This window comes from Mus pahari, chromosome 8 (genome assembly GCF_900095145.1).
Source record: "Mus pahari chromosome 8, PAHARI_EIJ_v1.1, whole genome shotgun sequence".
In the NCBI taxonomy this organism is placed as follows: domain Eukaryota; kingdom Metazoa; phylum Chordata; class Mammalia; order Rodentia; family Muridae; genus Mus; species Mus pahari.
Window position 1 is genome coordinate 40334680 of NC_034597.1, and position 22004 is coordinate 40356683.

Genomic DNA, 22004 nt, shown 5'->3' on the forward strand with positions numbered 1-22004 from the left:
GCCTGGCAAACACAGAAGTGGATGCTCACAGCCAGCTATTGGATGGAACACAGGGCCCCCAATGGAGGAGCTAGAGAAAGTACCCAAGGTACTGAAGGGGTCTGCAACCCTATAGGTGGAACAACAATATGAACTAACCAGTACCCCCAGAGCTTATGTCTCTAGCTGCATATGTAGCAGAAGATTGCCTAGTTGGCCATCATTGGGAAGAGAGGCCCCTTGGTCTTGCAAACTTTATATGCCCCAGTACGAAGGATCACCAGGGCCAAGAAGTGGGAGTGGGTGGGTAGAGGAGCAGGGTGGGGGGAGGGTATAGGGGACTTTCAGGATAGCATTTGAAATGTAAATGAAGAAAATATCTAATAAAAAAATGAAAGAAAAAAAGAGAAGGCAACTATACATCCTATGCTCCCAACAAATATAATTGGAATGTAACAGAAGTCAAAAGCAGTAATAAAGTCATGGAAGACTGCTTTATTAAAAACCCCATAGGGACAGAGAGTGAAATTTACAATGTTTGTAGCAAATTTTGTTTCCCCAGTGTGCCGTTCTATTTGAAGTTTGTCCTTGGCAGTAAAGAGGGAAAACCTAGACGAAGACAATCAGTTAAGCTATTTCAATTAAACACTGAGATCACATGTCCTAATCAAAGCACATACTCACCTCATTCGGGACTCTTCCTCAGATGCAGATCCCACCAATTCTAATTCCCAATATCTAATCCATGTGCCACATAGCTGATACGGTACCTTCCACATTGGCAAATAGTGGAGCTGCTTTCTAGGGCAAGCTGCTTGTTGGTTCCTACTTCCTTTCATTTACTCTTGCATAAGCAACAGGCAACCCACTGGCCTCTGAGTGGAAGCCATATGGATTTTCCCCGAAATCTATATACCAACCTTGCAGATACATTAGATCCACTCTAAATATAAATAACGTCACAGTAAGGCTTTTATAGTCAAGAATATTTTCTGAGGGACTGAAATGATGACCCAGTGGCTAAAAGTGTTTGCTATTCTTCCCAGAGGACCTGAGTTCAGTTCTCAGCATCTACATCAGGTGGCTTACAAGTGCCTATAACTCTAGCCTTAGGGATCCAACACTCTCACCCCCACAGACCCCCTCACAAACATGCATAGGTACACACATAGGCACATAAACAAATGGTTAAAAACAGAAGAGTGTTTCTTACATCATTCTAGATGATGAAAAACACCTGGGAACTCTCAAATGAATGCAAGAGTTAGTCATTCACAGTGATTTTCATCACATGCTCTGAAATTCAGGATGAATCCAAGTGCAGGCGATATGTGTGTGGGGAGGGCAGATAGATTATGTAGGAATACATACTACTGACCCAATCCAGATCTGCCTGAGTCTACACGATGGTTCTTTCCCTTAGAGAGGAGAACATGTAGAAACCCTGCTGTAACTGGCAAATGGAGAGGTACTTTCTTATCCAGTGACCTGCAGACTGGTCCTGAGTGCCAGCTGTTACTAGTCTATGGTAAATATAGAAATGTAAAAATAGCCTCTTGTGAGGCTATGCCAGTGCCTAGCAAACACAGAAGTGGATGCTCACAGCCAGCTATTGGATGGAACACAGGGTCTCCAATGGAGGAGCTAGAGAAAGTACCCAAGGAACTGAAGGGGGCTGCAACCCTGTAGGTGGAACAACAATATGAACTAACCAGTACCCCCTGAGCTTGTGTCTCTAGCTGCATATGTAGCAGAAGATGGCCTAATCGGCCATCACTGGGAATAGAGGCCCTTTGGTCTTGCAAACTTTATATGACCCATCACAAGGGAAGGCCTGGGCCAAGTAGTGGGAGTGAGTGGGTAGGGGAGCAGGGGCGGGGGGTATAGGGAACTTTCAGGATAGCATTTGAAATGTAAATAAAGAAAATAATAATAATAAAAAAATTGAGAAAAAGCTGGGTTGAATAAAAGATATTTAAAACTTAAAAAAAAAAAGAAATGTAAAAATAGTCTATGAAAGTAAATACTGAGAAATCAATACAGCAACTCAACACTACTCAACACCATGACAATTCAATATGTGGTTCTGTTTTCAAATATTAACTTTTATTGATTTTTTTCCCCAGACATTTGATCTATGATAAGTTGGAAATTTAGAATATAAAGTTGTTAGTGAAGAACCAGGTAGTTGAGGAACACAAGCCTAGTCTCTGATCATGGCATTCCTACTCACTAGTATCTCTTGAGAGAGCTTTAAGAAGTACTAAGACCTGGGTCTCCTCTATAAGAATTTGTTTTAACCAGGACAGAATGCCTTGAAGACAGGGGATATTTTTAAGTCCAAGGTGTTTTGAATATGAAATGAAGCATTTGAGAATCTTTTGTTGCATAGCAGTAAAGGCTAAGAGATATATTTAAAGATTAGGGAACTGAGAATGTTCATAAAAGTAATCCTTTATGTCTTGTTAATTTGGAATATTAAAAAAGGACTTTATTGTGTCAAATTCACTTGTATTTCACTCTTTTGTTGTAAACAAAGGTAAAATGGACCAGCATACTCTGATATATAATTATGTGAGCTACAGTTATTTTTAATTTTCAGACAAAGTTTGACTCCATAGCTCTTGGCTGGCCTGGCAATGTCTATGTAGACTATATAGACCAAGCTGGCCTCAAATTTGTAGAGAGCCACCTGCTTCTGCCTCCTTAATGTTGGTTTTAGAGGCGTATGTCATCACATTTGACTGCAAGATGCAATTTTTAAAGCAAAATGTATATAGTAGTATGTCCTGTATAGAGAAATGAGCATAAAGCTTAATAGTTCAGCTCGATGACATTTTTGTAAGGTAAACACATCTGTGTAACCAACGTTCAGATCAAGAGACAATATAATATTATTTGCTCTCATGTTGTGATATCTAAAACAGCTTCCCACTGAGAGGAAATAGAGATGTCGTACTCTGCCGCTAACAGTAGGCTATTTATTTTGGTTCATAACAATGTCTAATTCAAGTCAGAAAATTTCAAAGAAACAGAAAGTTTCAAAATCCTTTCTGGGAAAGATGGCAGATTGAATAATACATCCATCTAAATTCCTCATTTAGGAGATCCCACCAAAATTTCAATAAATGAATTTTAAAGGCATACATTCGTAAGAATGGGAAAATCAAGAGAGAATATGGTTAAGCAATTTTAGAAGCCAAAAAGTAAGAAATGCCTTGGAAGGTTGAGAAAACTGAAACATAAACAGTGGGGAAAAAACATGAAAATTTGTTCTTTATACAACAAAGATTTTCTTTTTTTCCTCTTCTTTTATTTTTTATTTGATATTTTCTTTATTTACATTTCAAATGTTATCCCCTTTCCTAGTTTCAGAAAATCCCCTATACCCTCCCTGTCTCCCTGCTCACCAAACCCACCCACTCTCATTACTGGTCCTGGCATTCCCCTATACTGGGGCATAGAACCTTCACAGGACCAAGGGCCTCTCCTTCCATTGATGACCGACTAGGCCATCCTCTGCTACATATGCAGCTAGAGCCATGAGTTCCACCATGTGTTTTCTTTGATTGGTGGTTTAGTTCCAGGGAGCTCTAGGGGTACTGGCTAGTTCATATTGTTGTTCCTCCTATGGGGCTGCAAACCCCTTCAGCTCCTTGGGTACTTTCTCTAGCTCCTTCATTGGGGACCCTGTGCTCCGTCCAATGGATGGCTGTGAGCATCCATTTCTGTATTTGTGAGGCACTGGCAAAGCCTCTCAGGAGAGAGCTATATCAGGCTCCTGTCAGCAAGCACTTGTTGGCATCCACAATAGTGTCTGGTTTTGGTGGTTGTTTATGGGATGGATCCCCAGGTGAGTCAGTCTCTAGATGGTCACTTCTTTAGTCTCTGCTCTGAACTTTGTCTCTATAACTCCTTCCATAGGCATATTGTTCCCCCTTCGAAGAAGGATTGAAGTACCCACACTTTGCCCCAGAATTGTGATCCTAGTTCCTGCTCTTAGCAAATGGAAGTGGTGTTTGTAGCTAAGCCTATCTGGTATAACTGATGGCTTCTTAACACCAACCCTAATTCTGTCCACCACTGGACTGACTGTGCTCCCTTTTCTGTGATCAGTACAACAGCTTGGTCCTCCATGGATGCTCAAGCATAAGTCTACAGGGACACCAGGTATGAGTGAAGATTGGAGCAGTATACTAAAACCACAGAAGAATTAAAAGAACCTATATACACTGTTCACTAGGACATGCAAGTTTCTTTCCAATTCAACTCACAGAATATGGGTCATTGGGAGACAGCCTTCTGTGATCCAAGAGAACAGATCTTAATGAAGTGATGCTGAATAGTCAAAAAAGCCCAATCATTGAACAGTAAGTTCCTGGTAGACAGGTACCAATTAGGAACCATGACCTCTCTTACGCTCCTACACATCCTGTGCAAGGGAAGATTTTGGCTCTGCACATCTTCTCAAGAGCCTATTGAATATACAGGTTTGGAAAGTTAAAAAAACAAACAAACAAACAAAACAAAACAAAATCCAAACAAACAAACAAACCCCAAAGTTCCGTGTAGTAAGGAAGGCAAGTTTATTACCTGTCACAGTTACCTCGAGTTGTCAACCTGACATATCTGGGCAGGAAATTCCGAGTTGTATAAGGAAGTAGCTAAGCAAGCTGGGGAAACAAGCCAGTAAGTAGTGTTGCTCCATAGTCTCCACTTAGGTTCATGCTTCTAGGTTCCTGTTTTGACCTCCTGCCCTGATTTCCCTCAGTGATGAACTGTGACACACACACACACACACACAGACAAATAAACCCTTTCCACATTTTCAACTCAGGTTGCTTTTGGTCAGAGTTTGATCACAGAAACAAACAAACAAACAAACAAACAAAAAACCAAACAAAGATATTACCCAAAGTTCTCAAAGTTTGAATAGGTTTGCCTGTAGGTCATTATAAATTACTGAGATGTGCTGAGCTCAGAATTTTTAGCTGTGAAACAAGTCTACTGTTTTATCCATATTGTATTTGTGGAACTTGGGGCGAGTTAAGGAGAAGGTGAACATAAGGTCATGCTGTTTGCTGTACTGTGTGGGATAAGGTCCTCTGATTCTGATTCAGGATCTCATGATATTTGTCAGAATACTGGAAACCTCAGCATGCACACACAGTACCTTGAAAGAAGGAAAACATCAAGAACTCTTCTTAGTTCTTGACCACCAACTGCTACTGTTTGATTATGAGATGTTCCTTATCCTGTATTCAGGGCTTGGGTGTCAGCTGACAGGTTTCTGAGAAGTTACTGGTATGGAAAGCTGTGACCTAGTCAATGGATTTTGGGTCCCCAGGGACCTCATTGGAGAAAGTAGACCACTAAAAGCACACCCTGGAGTCATATATGGTCATATGGCCCCTTCCTATGACACATTCTCTCTGCTCACTGTCCACCACAAAAAAACCTTTTTCCTACCATAGTCTTTTGCTACCACACTGTTCTAACCAAGTGTGCCACCCCAAGCAACCATGAGTAGACTCCTCCAAAACTGCAAACCAAAATAAATAGTTTTTCTTTAAGTTGATCTCTCAGATGATTTTGTCATGGTTATGATAAAACTCACCATCCATTGTCATGGATTCCAAATAGTTTTTGGATCTTTAGTATAGAATATAAGCAGTTAAACAAACAAACAAACAAACAAACAAAAAAACCAAACATTTCCAAGATTACTAATGATGATAGACTTATTTGATTTATTTACTTATTTATTTACTTATTATTATTTTTTTTTACAGTCCAGTCTTTATACCCCTGACTCTTTCTTTTTAATGTAATTTGGAGAAAACTTAAAAACATGTACTTATATCATTGGGAAAGTAGGCATATGTTATATCCATGAAAAGAATAGTATGCCATATTTTAAAAGAAATATTCATAAATAAAAGAGAGCTATCAAAACTTTAGTGAAACTTTAAGTAAGAAAATTAATAGGCTTGAAATGAACAAATCTTTTGCAAAATACAATACATAAATGAGGTAAATAAGAGAGGAAAGATTTATAGTCTAACTACTTCTTTATAGCAACGGCCACCAGGTCAGAAACATATCACTTTGCAACTTCCTATGATCCAAGAGAGCAAGTTTCTTTATTGCTTACCCAGTGTAAGTTGAGTTCCCTGTACTTGCAACATAAGTATTCAGACTGGTTGCTAAGCAGTACAAATATTCATCATGCAAAGAAATATTGGGAGTCACTGTGACTTGGAAAAGAACAATAGACTAGTCTATGGTGAGAACAGGGAACAAAAATGGAACTAATACTTTATCAATCAATACCTTTATCAAATAAAATCCTCTCCTCAAATATACTCATTTACATTAATTTTGACATAAATATCAGAGATGCCAGCAGCTTCTATTTTTTTCCCCCAGCACAACTGAGTTCCTCACAAAGCCTTTATGTCTAGATTTTCTGTGAATTTTCCCTGAATGTTTGAAGGAAGCATTCTGTGAGCCTTTTGGGAAACAGAAAAAGTTGCAATGCCAAGCAAAACTGTACTTTGGGAGAAATATAGGTTGTGCTCCATCGGAGATGAAGCTGTCCTTGCATGTCAGTGCAACTTACTACCTAAGCATCAGCATGGAGGGGCACCAGAAACACAGCCAATGACCTCACAAGAAACCCTCTCCATTGTTTTCCAAGTCGGCTCGATCAGAATCAGGATCTGGATCATTACTGTCTCCAGATGCTTTTAAAAGCAAGAAACATATAGGAAAGTAAAAAGATTAAGTATATAGAAATCAAGTACAAGAGTAGTATAGGACTCTCTTTAACCACCAGGAGGCTGTTGTGCCTATAGAAACCATGGTTTGAAGTTATAGATGAAGTTTAGGAAGATGTTTGTATCACCTTTCTAATAGCAGGGAAACCCACTCCTAGCAAAATTTAACAAGTAGAACATTCATCATTGGCTTTGCTTGCCAGATGGTTAGAAAGTGAAGGCGTTTCTGCACTCAGAGCCTTACAGTGACCATTTTAAGGTAGCTGAAAACCACAAGTTCTTTTTGAGATACATTCCATGGAAAAATGAGGTCCAGAGATGTAAACGTGTCATAGAATGTCTCCAAAGACAGACGATGGAGCTACCTGGACGTGTTGTAGGGTGTTTGACTGCTGATGGCACTTAAGTGACCTCAACTTTGAGACATGAATCGATCACTCCGTCCCTGCTAGTAAAGATGGCATAGTTGGCACAGACCCTTGCTCAGTAACAATTTCATTGACTTGAGTGTTAATGAAATGTATGTGACTCGTTCACTTTGAGGGGCTTTGGGAAAGCCAGTGTTTGCTGAGGTCTTTTTCCTGAAAAATAAGCTGTGAGATTTCTAATTTAATTTGTTACCTTATGTCATTATGAGTCACTTTTAGAAGTTGCTAGGATTTCATTAAATGGAAGACAGCTGACTTAACAAAAGGTGGGCTGCAGTTCACAGTGCTTGGACCACTCCAAAGTTATTGTGTTCAAACTACTGACATTTTCTCACTAAAATCACCTTTTGAATAAAATAGGTTCTTTCTAAATTAGCAAATTTGAACTGTTTCAATTTTCTAGATAATATATATATTATGTATAATACATATATTATGCAATATATGTATAATGTAATACATGTATTATATATAAAATATATGTATTTCATACATGATAATAGAATATAAAAAGCCAATAAGATTCAATGGAATCATATTTCAATAATCTGCTCATGGAAGTAAAATTTCCACACAATAAAGTAAACTGAATAAAAATTGACATACATATATGTGTGCATTTGAAATGAATTATTGACTCACAGATTTACTTATATTTTCAAATATGTCTATGTTGTTCCAAATATTAAACAGTTGAAGTGTTCTACACGGTAGAAAATCTCTGAGATGCTGCCTCCTGTCATACCATGGATTCTTTCTAATATGACTTTAATTCTACATCATCTTGAAAACTAGTAGTTAAATTTTAAAATCTAATCCAATCCAAGCCAGAAACTATCCAGCAAGTTCCCCTGGATATTTTGAAGTGATAATTCATTTTTTTGAATGCAATGTGTTAAGTCCTACTGGAGACAAAGGACAAGTAAATGTGGTAAGATGCCTTTCTTTCCAGAAAGAAAAGAGAAGATGAGTAGAAAAACTGGTAAAAGCGAAATAAAACAAAGAGCTTAATTCATATCAAATTACCAATATTAGTTTAATAGTATTGACACATGTAACAGTGATGTAGTATTCACAGTGCACAAGTATAAGTGTGTAGAACAAAGCAAAGCTCTGTACTAAATTCATAACTTCTCTGTACACTTGAAGATATCTCAAATAAAAAGGTTGGTTAAGTCTATTTGAATTTTTAATAAAGCTCATTCAACACAATTTAGAAAGTACACATGTACTGTTCTTTGTGCTAGACACACAATACTGAACAAATGGGCCCATCCTTACCCTGAGGGGACTAAGAGCCTATCAGGCAGGGAGCATATTAAACAGTCGCGAAATGCACATCACCTGTAATTGCAGCCCACAGTAAGTGCTCTAGAGGCAAAGCACATGAGAAGATAGAAGTGCAGAGCGGAAAAGCCCTTTCTGAGGTGATGACACTTGACCTAAGACCCGGTAAGTGAGCAGGAGTACGGCCCACGTACAGAGAAGGGAGGGTCTGTCCGTCTGAGACATGGAAGGTTCTGAGGCATGTACCAACGCGACTCAGCAGAAGGAGAGCGAGGAGGAGTCGGCTCAGCTGAAGAGACATCTACTTAGGACTTTGTAGCCTGGGTTCAGAATATCACAGTTTTCTGAAGAGTTTCAGGAACCACTTGTAAACATTACTTTTCTGTTGTTGTAGTAAAACACTGTGACCAAGGCAACTTACAGAAGAAAGAGTTTATTCTGACAATGGCTTCAGAAGGTTAAGAGTCTATCAGTGCAGGAGGCATGGCAGCAAGCAGCAGGCGAGGCAGCTGAAGGAAGCTGAGGGCTCTTCAAATGCAGGCAGAGAACAGAGAGCAAAGAGGAAGTGCTAGAGGCTTTTAAGTGCTCAAAGCCTGCCTCTGGTACCATAATTCCTTATGCAACTTCACACATCTATAACCTTTCCAGAGTCTAACCGGGAACCAAGTATTCAAATATCTGAACCTATGAGGGACATTCTCACTGGAATTGCTACACCAGTGATGACCTTAACCAGAGGAATAGTAAGACCCAATTAAGGCTCTTGTAAGATCGCTGTGAGATGGGCGTGATGGCGACACGTACCTGTAGCCTGTCTTAGAAGGTGGAAGCGGGAGAATTGCAAGTTTGAGATCAACCTGGGCTAGGTAGCAAGACACTTTCTAAAATAATAACAATAACAAATTATTTTAAATGACTGTGGCTACCAGTTTGATGTGGATCAGAAAGATCAAGCCGGGCTGTATCCACTTCATGTTAAACAATTGAAAACTAAAACCTCCAACTTCGAAATATTTTTGTTCTAAAAAGATGTAGACAATTCTAATGATCCAATTCCAGGCATGCATTCCTCTCTTATAGAACCTGCCACTCTGACTCCAACCAGAGACGATGGTGCTTCAAGTAATTCCTGAACTTCCTGGGTCTGAACCTTTCCTACGAAATGCCTAGAATTAAGCACAGTTGTAAACAAAACCTCAAGACAGACACCAAACCTGTGTGCTAAGGTGCCACAGTAAAACGTGCATGCTCTGACACCCTCGGGGTCCTCATCTTTACTAAGGCAAAAATCATTCTTACTTTGTGTGTCCAGTTTTCAAGACCAGGAAAACATTATTGACACCTCACTGGGGCCATCTTGGCTCTGGCCCAAGTCTAAAATTAGCAAACCCCAGGCTGCAGAAGACTGTAATTTTCAATCCCTGTTTAAAATATACAATGTTAAATGTCACCCTTGATTACAGCGCACCGAGTCTGAAGGCACTGGTGTGTTACCCTCTCTGACCTAGAAAAAAAAAATATGTCTTCAAAGCTTGATCTAGTCAGTGAACCTCAATAAAGCTTCATAGACATCCTGCAGTGCCACTTGCAAACTCCACAGAAACTTCGCTCGCAGCAGACACCTGCACTTTCCAAGTCTGTAGGATTGGCCAGTCTCTATAGCATCACTAAATATAATCTAGATCAGTGTTAAAAGGCTATCAGGACCAGAAGAACAGATTGAAACTTGGGGAAGAAGAAGGGGTTTCATTCATATGTCTGTATGTAGAAGCGAGAAATTAACCTCAATTGCCTTCCCCTGGGCACTGTCAACCTTGTTTTGTGAGTCAAGGTCTCTCCTTGACTTGGAGTTCACAGGCTGGCCAGTGAGCCCCAAGCATTTGCTTATATCTGCCTCTCCAAATCTGAAATTACAAGCACATGCACACTTAGCTTTATATGGGTTCTAGAGATCAAAACCCATGTGGTCCAGGGTAGAAACCTAATCTGTTTGAGCTGATATCCAGTTTGAGATTGAATCTGGATTAAAGTCCTATGCTTTAATAAAAACAAATGCATACAAATTGCTGTCAAGATGACCTTTGGGTTAACTGATCCTTTTTTCTAAAACCTCTCTCTTGCTCCCCACATCAGTGATGCTGCAGGCCAGTCTGGTAGCCGGGATGAGGTAAGTCTGCCCTAACACAATCAATATCAGTTAGCGTATGTATGTGCCATAACTTGGAACAAAGAGCGGCTTTTCCCAGGAATCTGGATTTAGAAGCGATTCTTGCTCAATCTGCCTGTGCTCTTGAATAGAGGACACATAAACACTAAAAGTGGTGGCAGTGACTATTTTTGACCATTTGGGCAAGGAAACAGAGAAGCCAGCCTGCTGCTAAGACAAGAATGAAGAACACCTACCAGCAAGGAGAGAGGGCTTCCTGTTTCCCCAGTCACAGGCAACTGCCTGAGTCCCACTTAGAGCAGTCTATCCCTGTCCTAGAAACCCATGTGGACACCACAGGGCCTGTCAACAGCTCCTAAAACAAACAGGTCATTTCTAACAAACATTCTGGGCCTTCCGTTGTGTTTAGTTTAAAATGACTGAGAACCAGTTTTTCCAAGTTCTGTAAGCCAAGATTTCTGAAAGAATTCAATTCTGGCTTCTCAAAGCATTAAGCAAACAGCAAACCATCATAAATATTAAGTAGCTAAAAAAAAGGCAGGCCACATAAGTGTGTGTGTGTGTGTGTGTGTGTGTGTGTGGGAGAGAGAGAGAGAGAGAGAGAGAGAGAGAGAGAGAGAGAGAGAGAGAGAATGATAGCTATAATGGTAACAACTATAGTTTCTATTTTTTTATACCTTGGGGGGGCACCTGCTCAGAAAAGAGGATATGGGATTGGGGATGGGGGTAGGATTGTGGGAGGGGGTGACCGGGGGGGGGGCAGTGAGCAGGATGTAAAGAGAATAAGTAAAAAAAAAAATTAATTAAAAAAAACAGAAATGAAGGCCTACATATATTTAATAAGATCGGAAAGAAGTTAGACAAATTATCAGTAGTTATGTTATGAAAGCAAAGTTATTTTTCTTCTTTATATTCCTCTATTTTTAGAAGTAATTAAATGCTTTTTAACTTAAAACTGTAACTATAAAGAATACAAAGATATTTTTTAACCACAGCATAAAACAGCCTGTCTGTTATATTTACTGCTGTATAAATAGTGTTTAGAATGAACTCTTTCTTTAACATTCTACATAGTAGAAGAACAATGCCATTTCCCAAAGACCATTACCAAATTTACCTTACCTATCACTTTCTCTGTTGCTGTTGTCTCTTTATCTGACCTGCACCTACTCAAAGTATATAGCCTGCCTCTGGGAGCACACTCTTCCCTGCTTCTCTCTCTCTCTCTCTCTCTCTCTCTCTCTCTCTCTCTCTCTCCAGTCTCTCTTCCCACTTTGGTGCCTGAGTACTTACACCTCCAGGCCTGCAGACTCATCCTATTTCTTATTGATTCTGGCTTAGTCTATGATACAAACACTCTTGACAAATTATTTCCAGTCCATTTAAATAAAATATGTTTTGGTACAGTCCAAATAGGAATTTTTAGGTTACAGCATTGGATCAACCATAAATAGATAGAGGGGTAGACAATATCCACAAACAGGTATCATTGTGAATGTGAAAATTGATAAATTGCCTTTAACATCTTAATAAAACAATTTTAGCAAAACCCACTCATAATGCAATGCTGAATGTGAATAAAAAGAAGCACATGAATTACTTAAGGAAAAGTCGAGTAACTTTGGAACTATATATCTGTTCATTTTGTTTGCTCCAAAATCTTGATAGCTCTCACATGCTGACTTGGGCATTTTATAGCCTGGCATTTTATATACACTGTTTATTTAATCCTGTCAACCACTTGTGTGTGGTGGCTAAGCTTGGTTGTCACCTTGACACATCTGGGAAGAAGGCCCCTCAGTTGAGTTGCTTCTATCAGATTCATCTGTGCACATGTCTCTAGGGAATTTGGGGGGTTGCTAACTGATAAAGGAGGTGTGAAGAAAGTAGCTGAACACATGTAGAAGCAAGCCAGTAACTAGCACTTCTCCATGGATCTGCTTCAGTCCTTGTCTCCAGGACTTGGACTCCTGTACTGGCTTTGTTCACTAATGGACTGTGACTTGTCAAATGAACTATACCCCTTTCCCCCAAATAGGTTTTGGTCAGTGTTATCACAGCAACAGAGGTGAAAACAATGCACTGTGAAACAGAGCTTATCCACCCCTACCTTTTTTTTTTTTTTCAGAAAGAAAATTGTTGTCCTGAGACATTAATCTTTGTGTGCAAATTTAAAAGGCTGCCAAAGAAGGATAGATTCATCTGTGTTTTCCTGTTGTCAGTTTATGGCCTTTGGGTTAGACCTCAGTCTCCACCAGGCAACCGATGTGTATCTAAAACATAATGCTAAACCTAGTGTGGGTAACTAGCAGAAGTATTTTATAGCATGTTTGTCTCGTTTATTATACATTTATGTTTTCAATACAAATATACATCACAACAAACTACAACTGCATTGTAAAAGTCTGCTTAGTGATGAATACCAATGGCACTATTTGTTACTATTTTTAAGACACACCTCTCATATATAAAGAGGCACAAATCTTGTCACCAGCATGCACACTGACCATGAACAGAAGTAAATATCTACTGTAATAATTTCACTAGTAAGTTGCAGTTGCATAACTCACTCTGGTGCAAGTGCTTAGAGATACATTAATATTGTGTCACAAGGACCAATAAGACCATTTCAAAAGAGGGAGGTAGGAATTCTCTTCTCTTGCTAAATGCTTTTCACAAATGCATACTGTTCTGTATTTTTGGCAACTATCTTTTATTTCTTCACTCAAACACAGAACATTTTAAGACATCCATAAGTGATGTGTTTATAAAAAGATAAAGAGAGAAGGGATATGATCTATGGTATGGGGGAAGAAGATGTCTCAGCGGGCCCATGCCAAGGCATCCCTTCCCCCTGAGGGACCAACCACACGAAGGTATAGTATAGAATAGAGTTTATTCAGGGCATGGGGAGGCATAACAGGGTAGTAGAGGCAGAGAAAGGGAGAGAGAGAGAGAGAGAGAGAGAGAGAGAGAGAGAGAGAGAGAGAGAGAGAGAGAGAGAGAGGAGAGGAGAGGAGAGGAGAGGAGAGGAGAGGGAGGAGGGGCCAAGCAGCCCCTTTTATAGTGGTTCAGGCCTACCTGGCTGTTACCAGGTAATTGTGGGGAAGAGCATACCTGATTATTGCCAGGTAACTGTGGGGCGGAGCTTAGACAGAATGCTAACAATAAGTACTCATGTGTTCACAAGCCTTAATCCATCAGGTCAGATGATTGCAGGCTGCTATTTGCTCTTCTCCAAACAGCAACATTCTCTTGATTCATTTGTTGGTGGTGATAATTTTTCTTGTCTTCCAATTACTACCATCCTGCATTCTTTCTCTTTCAGTGGAAGAAGTACTTTTTCAGGGAATACTGAAAGCATTCACTCAATAGTACGACCACCTTGACAGAGATGAACAATTTGTCCAAGCTGAGATAAAAGTAAATCCCTATCTTCTCCAAGCTCGGAGAATCAGAAAGACTCACGCAAAGCAACAGCCCCTGAGAGCGGGCCACGTGCTCCAGGAAAGGACACACAACACTGGAAGTACAGAGGCAGGATCAACCCAGCCTGGGCCAGCAGACCATGTGTATAAGACAGCATTTAAAATAGAGCCTTCGAATATAAATAGGAGCTTTCCCTTCTGTGGAGGGCACCAGGGAGAGGAGCATCTGGGCCAGCGTAGATAGTGAGACTCAGAAAGTAAAGCACACGGAGACAACAATGTCATTAAAACAGTGAGCTACTTCTTGATGAGATTCAGAGCACATGTAAAGACCAGATGGAATATGAGAAAGGAAAATTTAGGCCTAGAATGACATGTGATTAGTTAAGCAGGTTAAGAGATGCTGTATATATGAGAAAGGGTAGAAAAATTAAAATTCACTTAGTAATAGAGACCAATAGGAGAAATGCTTTGTACAAAATAAAATTATATATGTGTGCAGTTATAAAAATATTTTGAAAGGATATATATACTAAAATGTTAATACTAATCACCTCTTGGTGGTGGAATTATGAATAATTTTGTTCTAATCCCTCTTTGCTCTGTGCCTTCCAGATTGTCTGCATTAAGTATGCATTATTTGGCACTTTGGATGGAGAGGACTGTGTGTACTAAAATAGAAGACATTAGCTGGACTTTGATTGTGACATCCTAAAGAGTTTAATGAAAGACCGGTCCAGATATGTGATCAGGGAAGTTAGATGAACAGACTTTTACAGAAGGAAACATCAAGTAGCCATGCTGTGCTAGTGGGGCTTGAGACTGAGAAAAGATGTGATAGATACAGCCAATGCAGGGTCAGGAGGAATAGAAAGCACATGACTGGAGTAGAATAGACAGGATGTATTAGCAAAATAATAAGCAAAGGAAAGGGTAGAGTGGGGAAGAACTCTAGCGTGATTGTTTCAGTACAGATTTTGGAAGCTAACAGGCATAATGTAGAGAGAAAAGGTAGACTGATGGCTTTCTTCTATGTGTGACATGCCTGGAGGACATTCAGGTAGGTGTGCTACTATAAAGTTTGGAATATGGGACTGATATAGACAAAAGAGGGACCCAAGAGTACAGTTGCATAAGAGATAGAGAAGCCTAAAAGTGAATCCACTCAACTGGATAAAGTAGAAAGCAGGACTTTGAGAACTGCTAAGGGAAGGCAGCCATTGGCACTCCCTGAGAACCAAAGTGTCAGAAGTAGGTGGTATTCTTTTCCTCTTCTTTTCTACTAGCAATAATCACACCTTGGATAAATCTCATTGGCTACAATACTGCCACCATGCAAAGCTTTCTCTTCTTTTCTGATTGGCATATATTTTATACCTATTCCTGAGGCACAGTGGAGTGTTTTAATTTGTGTATGCATTGGGTAGATATCACATCAGATACACTGACCTGTCGCCTTACATTTTACTATTTCTTGATGGTGAACATACTTAAAAATTCTTCTCTTTTAGAAGTGGGAAGAGTTCTTCTTTTGATAGATCTGGCACAGAGCAAGGGGGTGGGGTTCACTAGGAACCTCCAGCTGATGATAGAATATCACGATAGAACCCAGTCTCAAACAGCCTACTGAAAGAAAACAGGACAAGGACAAACACATGGGTCAAAAGAAAAAAAAGTCACTATCTGCACTCAACGACGAACTGGAAGGTTTTCAGAAGTTATTGATGGATCTGTCAGAGAAGGGCTGGACTCTCAAAAGTCGAGGCTGACCTGCAGCAAAGCTGTGTTGAGAAGTGACCCAGACCTCTTTTGACAAACAGAGAGATTTATATCAACAGAGAAGTACTCCACATCCCATTTCATCCTACATCACAGCCCTCCCTTTCACCACATAACTCCTAACTTTATTTCCACGAATGTTTGATGATGCTGAGGCATTCAACTCCCCAGTCTTCTTATCTTTTCCCCAACTGTCCTTAATTGTGATTATCCCCTGTCTTCTCTGCTTCTGCCAGCTTTAAGCTCCATGTTCCCTTAATATAATTGCTTTGCCATGTTATTTTTTATTAAATCCTCTGGATAACCTTCTCCAACTCTGGCTGAACCCTCTTTACTTGTTCTGAGCCTTTGCTGGGTCAATGAAGAAGACAGTATTGGCTACTCAGCATTTAAAACACCCAGTGGTCCCAATCCTTGCTTAGCTCATCTACTCATCTGTTTGTCTTAACGTTTCACATTTTCTCATCAACACGCTCTCTTGGCTCTTCTCCACTCTTACTCAGTTGATGGTTTTGCTTTCACTCAGGAGAAAACTAAAGCAATCAGGAGAGAAATTCAAAACACTTTTTGCCGTTTCAGTGATCCAGAGCCTAATTCACATCTTTGACCTCAGTATATTCCTTTAAAAATAATGTAATTTCTGTATTCTCTCTCTCTGACATCACTAATTTGTGTCTGTTAAGTCATTTGTCTTGGCCTGCAGATGTCCTATTTACTTCAAGCCTGTCTTTACCTACTGCCTTCATTTCTTCTGTTCCCTTTGCGCGCGCGCACGCGCGCGCACGCGCGCGCGCGCACACACACACACACACACACACACACACACAATCCTTGAAGAACCTATATTTACAGTTTCCAATTTCCCCCGTTAAGTGTATTTTATATGTAGTCTAGTGCATGTGATCCCATTCACCATCTCTTGTCTACAGTCTCATCAAGTCTCCATGGCCTTCCTTTGTCATGTGCACAGTCAGTTATCAGCTTCATTATACTTGTCATTTTGAAGTACTGAGCTCCTCTAACTATTCCTCCTGAAACATCTTTGTTTTCTGCTGTATTTCACTCTCCTAAGTTTCCTCCCACCTCCCCTGGAAGTGTGTGTTGGTCTTCTTGAATGGTTTCTATTTTTCTACCCGACCTCTCAATGTCCTAGTGCTCCCAGGTTCTATCCTTTTACCTCACCTCTTCTCTATATACACTTACTCTTTGGAGATTTCAACCAATCTCAGGCATTATATGCTATTTAAATGCTAGAAATACCCAATGCTTCTCCAATCAGGCATCATGGAACTCCAAACTTACTCTGCTTCTCCAACATACCAAGTATATCTAAAATGGTCTTCATCACTCATGCTTCCCACACTTCAGCTCATGACAACTTAAGCTTAGTCAAACCCTAAAACATAACCATAACTTTTGTTCTAATTTTTCTTACCAGTCATACCACACATAGTACACCAGGAGACTCTACTGGTTCTAATGCCAAATGTGCCCTGAACGCTTACTTCCACCTCCAATGCTGTCTCTCAAGCCACCATCACCTCTCACCCAGGTTACCAAAATAATGCACTAGCTGGTGTGATTAATACTTATGAAAGCAAGTCAAGTTGTCTCATTCCTCTTTCAGGACCCAAGCAAAGCTCTCTATGCCATTCAGAGAGCAACACAAAAGACTGACAAAAACCTATAAGGTCTTTTTTTTTCTCCCAATTCCCTCTATCCCCGGGAACTTCTCTCCAGGTACTTTCCCGGTTGTTCACTAGACTCTATTGTACAAGGCCTTCTTCCTCTTTCCTGCCATGTCAGCCAGGTACATATCACTGGCTGATATTACTGCCTGGAATGTCTCCCTCCTGATGTGCATAGGGCTCTTTCATATTTTCCACAACCTTGCTAATTGCTCCTATTTAGCATTGAGATACACTCTGCCTCCCATAATTTCTACTCTCATACCCTGTTTCAGTCTTTTAAAAATCACCCTGATATATACAAAAATATTTGTATGGTTATGTGCTGGATCCTCCCCCATGAGAATTAAAACTCCAAAAATGAAAACACTTTCTTATGTCTTTTCAGACACATTCCTGACACAAAAGAATTTCTCAATTAACAACGGATAAGGCAATGAGTCTTTCTCTACCTGGTCACAGATAACTCAAGGTTACCCAGTATATTTTGGTCAGCCTTTACCCTGTTCTGCCTATGCACATGCCTGTGTGTGTTTGATGTGTGTTTTGCTCATTAAATCAAACTGTTTTAATGGATCAGTGGCTCATAAAATACTTTCATTTTTAAATACTTGATTACATTTCTTTATTTCTTCAGCCTATCAGAGTTTGTGCTGGATGAGATACCAGTTGACAAACAGGATAGATTAACAAACAGATATCGATCTTGACATATTTTCACAAAGCTGAGTACCCATCCATCTATAAAAAGGCAAACAGCGAGGATCTCTAGAGAGTACCCCATCCTGAAGATCTCACACAGGATGAGTCAGGAAGGGGAGAAGTCACCTTGTCTTCTCATATCTGGTATCCTTGCTGTAGCCTTTTCCTAAATAGATTCCTCCAGACTTTCTGCAAGCTGTTGCTCAGTCCTGGGAGCAGCTAAATCAATTGACCATATTGTACTGGTTTGCTTCAATGTGTTTGTTTACTAGTTAAAGCCTGCATTAAGGGCAGGATTATTTCATGGTGTTTGGTTTCCTGGCCCTCTTCCAGCTCTTTCTCTGCTCGCTCTCTCTCTCTCTCTCTCTCTCTCTCTCTCTCTCTCTCTCTCTCTCTCTCTCTCCCTCTCTGCAAAATAGCAATGTCTCTCTTGGCCTGAAATAGTGTACATCCTGAGAGTTAATTTGACTACCCTGAGCTCTCTGTTCTGAGACTTGCTGTCTTTATAGTTTGAACCATGTGTCCTGAATTTAGGCAAATGCCCACCACTAATAACATGCCCAAAGCATTTTTATCCCCTTTCTGATTCCAGTTACAGCCTTTTTTGCCCTGTTATTGTCTTGCAAATGGAACATGTGCAGCTCTTTGTGCAAGTACAAAAATAAAATACGAACATGTTCTTATCTAAAATGCCACTTTCACAGTATTCTTTTGGGGTTGCTCTTCATTAGCCGAAGCACCATTGTCACGAAAATTATAATACCCTGCAATTTTAGAAAGAAGTTCTACATTCTCTTGACCACCCAAATGCCTGGTTTCTAGTTAAAATATTCAGAGGTGACATTCAAGTAATTTCTACAAGATCTAGTGAAGATTACAGTTCACATATCTAGGGTTAAAGAAGTCACCCAGAGCCAATAGGATAAAGAAAGAAAGAAAAAAAAAGAAAAACAACTACAAAAACTGAGCTTGTAGTAAAAAGATTTCAAAGAATGTTCCACAGCATGTGATTTTCCTTCCAGAAATTCTAACACTATATAATTACTTTTGTATGGAAAATGAATAATGTAAGCCTCTACTGCTAGAAACAACTAGACAGAACCATCCAAAGTAGATAGGCCTTTCCCGAGAGCAGATAAAATATTAAACTGGAAAATATCTGTAGAATGGCCCACAGGACAGTGCTCTTGGTTTATTATTCAATGGAGAGACAGCACAGCCTTGGATGAAGTTACATTAGAAAGGAAGTGCTTTCTCGTCTATGTGTCAAGATTTGTGTGGGCCCTCTGTCTCACACAGAGCCTGTGATATTGATGGCATCCCAAACTGTCATGGATAAATACCAATCAGGACGCATCTAAGGAGCGTCTCGTTAAAAATAACACCAGTTAAGAGCCTTCTTTTGCAACAGAAATGCTTAGATAAAAAAACAAGCAAGCAAACAAACAAAAAAAACCTGAAACTCCACCTGCACGGAAATTAAAGCATAGCTACTCTCCTAGTTCAGATTAAGGAACCAAGCAAACCAACAAACAACAACAACAACAAGGCAAAAAACGAAAAACAAACCAAACAGGCTTCACTTTGGCGCTTAGGAGAACTAATCCTAGCAGATACAGTAGGGGGTTTGTGTGTCAGGGAAACAGAATGTGGAGATTAGAAACATAGAGACCCTCACTGCGCCCCCCCCATGCCTGTTCCCAGCAACACGATGTGTGTGTGTGTGTGTGTGTGTGTGTGTGTGTGTGTGTGTGTGTGTAGGGAGCAGTGGTGGATGGAACTGCTTCTAAAACCTGAGAGCAACTATGCAGACTGGCGCGTAGTCTAGCCAGAATAAAGCTGGAATCCAGCAGCTCAGAGGTGGCCGCGATGTGTGGAGGGGGTAGGTGGCTGTGTTTCACTTCCCAGTCCCACTCTGCCCTCCTTTTGCATGATCTCTTGCTACAAGCCCTGCAGTTCAGCCACTTAAGCAGGTTCTTTTCACTGCCCAGGGGGTAAAGAACCTTCTAAGGACGTTTTATCATGAGCAATTATCATGCTGGCAACATTTCAACCACCCCTGATGAACAAGCTGACCCACCCAGCCAGTCCAACTAATATCCCCCACAGTCTTCATCCCCACTGTGGGGTGAGCACCCTGACATTGAGTCAAGCTTTCTGAGTGGGTATCCCAAGGGCTGATGGAACAGCTAGTGGAACAGCCATGTTAGCATCCTCCAGGCATAAATCAGCCACCGGTAGGTTGACCGACGACAATCAGGAGCGCTCGCCCTGTCCTCTGCACACCTCCACCTCCAAGACTGAGATTGTCCCCAAACTCCTGGGTTCAAGCGCCCGGCCCCAATGGCTGCCTCGAGGTTCAGCACCGAGGACAGCGGACAGCGGACAGCGGACATACTTTTCTCCCCGAGGTCCTGGAGGCCAGTGCAGTGTTTGTGAGAGAGCAGACAATGCTGCAGGTGTCCCACCGCGCGCCTTCTGGCACCGCACCCCTGTCCCCCTGTCCCCCTGTCCCCCTGTGCCCCTGTGCCCCTGTGCCCCTGTGCCCCTGTGCCCCTGTGCCCCTGTGCCCCTGAGCTCCCATCTCCCACCCGCAGCTCGCTCAGGACCGCCTCGCGGCGTCTTACTTTTCTGGCTGGAGTAACCCGGGTAATAGCCATAGTAGCCAGTAATCCGCAGGATCCGGTCCTCGATGGTGGCCACCCCGTTGGGGGCCGCCTTGACATCCATAGAGAACGCGGGGCGGCGGCTCCCGGAGCCGCGGGGCGTAGAGCAAAGCGCGGGGCCCGGGAGCTACTGCAGGTACCGCCGCCGCTGCCGCTGCCGCTGCCGCCGCCGCCGCTGGTGCTGATGTTGCAGCTCGTGCTCCCGCGCCCCAGCTCTGACTCCACCGCTGGGCGCAGCTCTGGCTTCGCATCACAGCGGCGGCGGCGGCAACGGCAGCCAGCGGCAGCGGAGCGGCCCCCACTCTGGCCGGCCTTTCTGTCAGACTGGCAGCTCACCCGCCCGCCACCAGTTCACTGCTGCCCGAACAGCGCCCCCTCACCTCCGACGCCCACCCAGGTCTGGGACGCTTGTGGGCGCCCCACCTGGTCTCTGACTTTCACCGCTAACCCTTGTGCCAAAAGTAGACACCCCCAAGCCCACTTGAGGGAAGGACGGTGGCTAGGTGCTCAAGGTGAACTGCTGTGGGTGGGAGAGACTCACACAGAACTAGGAGTTAGCAATTCAAAAGATGCACACTGCAGTTTAGCACTTCTACCCTGCATTAGTTCCAGGCTGCTGCCCATTCCACCTTGGGTCTGTGGATATGCAAAGCATTCACAGGCATTACTCGCTGCAACTTGTCTAGACATCCAAGGATCCCTTTTCTCCTTTTACCAACTGAGAAGAAGGAGGAGGAGGAAGAGGAGGAGGAGGAAAGGGAGGATGGGGAGGAAGAGGGGGAGGATGGGGAGGAGGAGGAGAAGAAGAAGGAGGAGGAGGAGAAGAAGAAGGAGGAGGAGGAGGAGAAAGAGAAGAAGAAGAAGAAGAAGAAGAAGAAGAAGAAGAAGAAGAAGAAGAAGAAGAAGAAGAAGAAGAAGAAGAAGAAGAAGAAGAAGAAGAATCTCCATCAGGTGGTGTGTGGATTATAATTACCCTAGTGAACGCAAAGATTTTAAGAGTTCAAGTCCTGTGTCTGATAGTCCACATGGGACCTCTACCTTCCAATAAACACAACAAAAGGCTAGGGCCATGCATCTGAGCACACCACATTCATTTGTCTA

General features: G+C 41.5%; 1 protein-coding gene across 1 annotated transcript in view; it reads right to left on the reverse strand.

Annotated features, from left to right (window-relative positions):
- The window catches only part of Slc35f4 (solute carrier family 35 member F4), a 220448-nt gene extending 199235 nt beyond the window's left edge, over window positions 1-21213 (reverse strand). Inside the window, exon 1 of the mRNA XM_021203973.2 lies at window positions 20865-21213. Coding sequence (XP_021059632.1) covers window positions 20865-20967 — 103 coding nt within the window. The 5' untranslated portion in view covers window positions 20968-21213. The remainder of the gene's footprint in view (window positions 1-20864) is intronic.
- Between the last annotated feature and the right edge of the window lie 791 nt (window positions 21214-22004).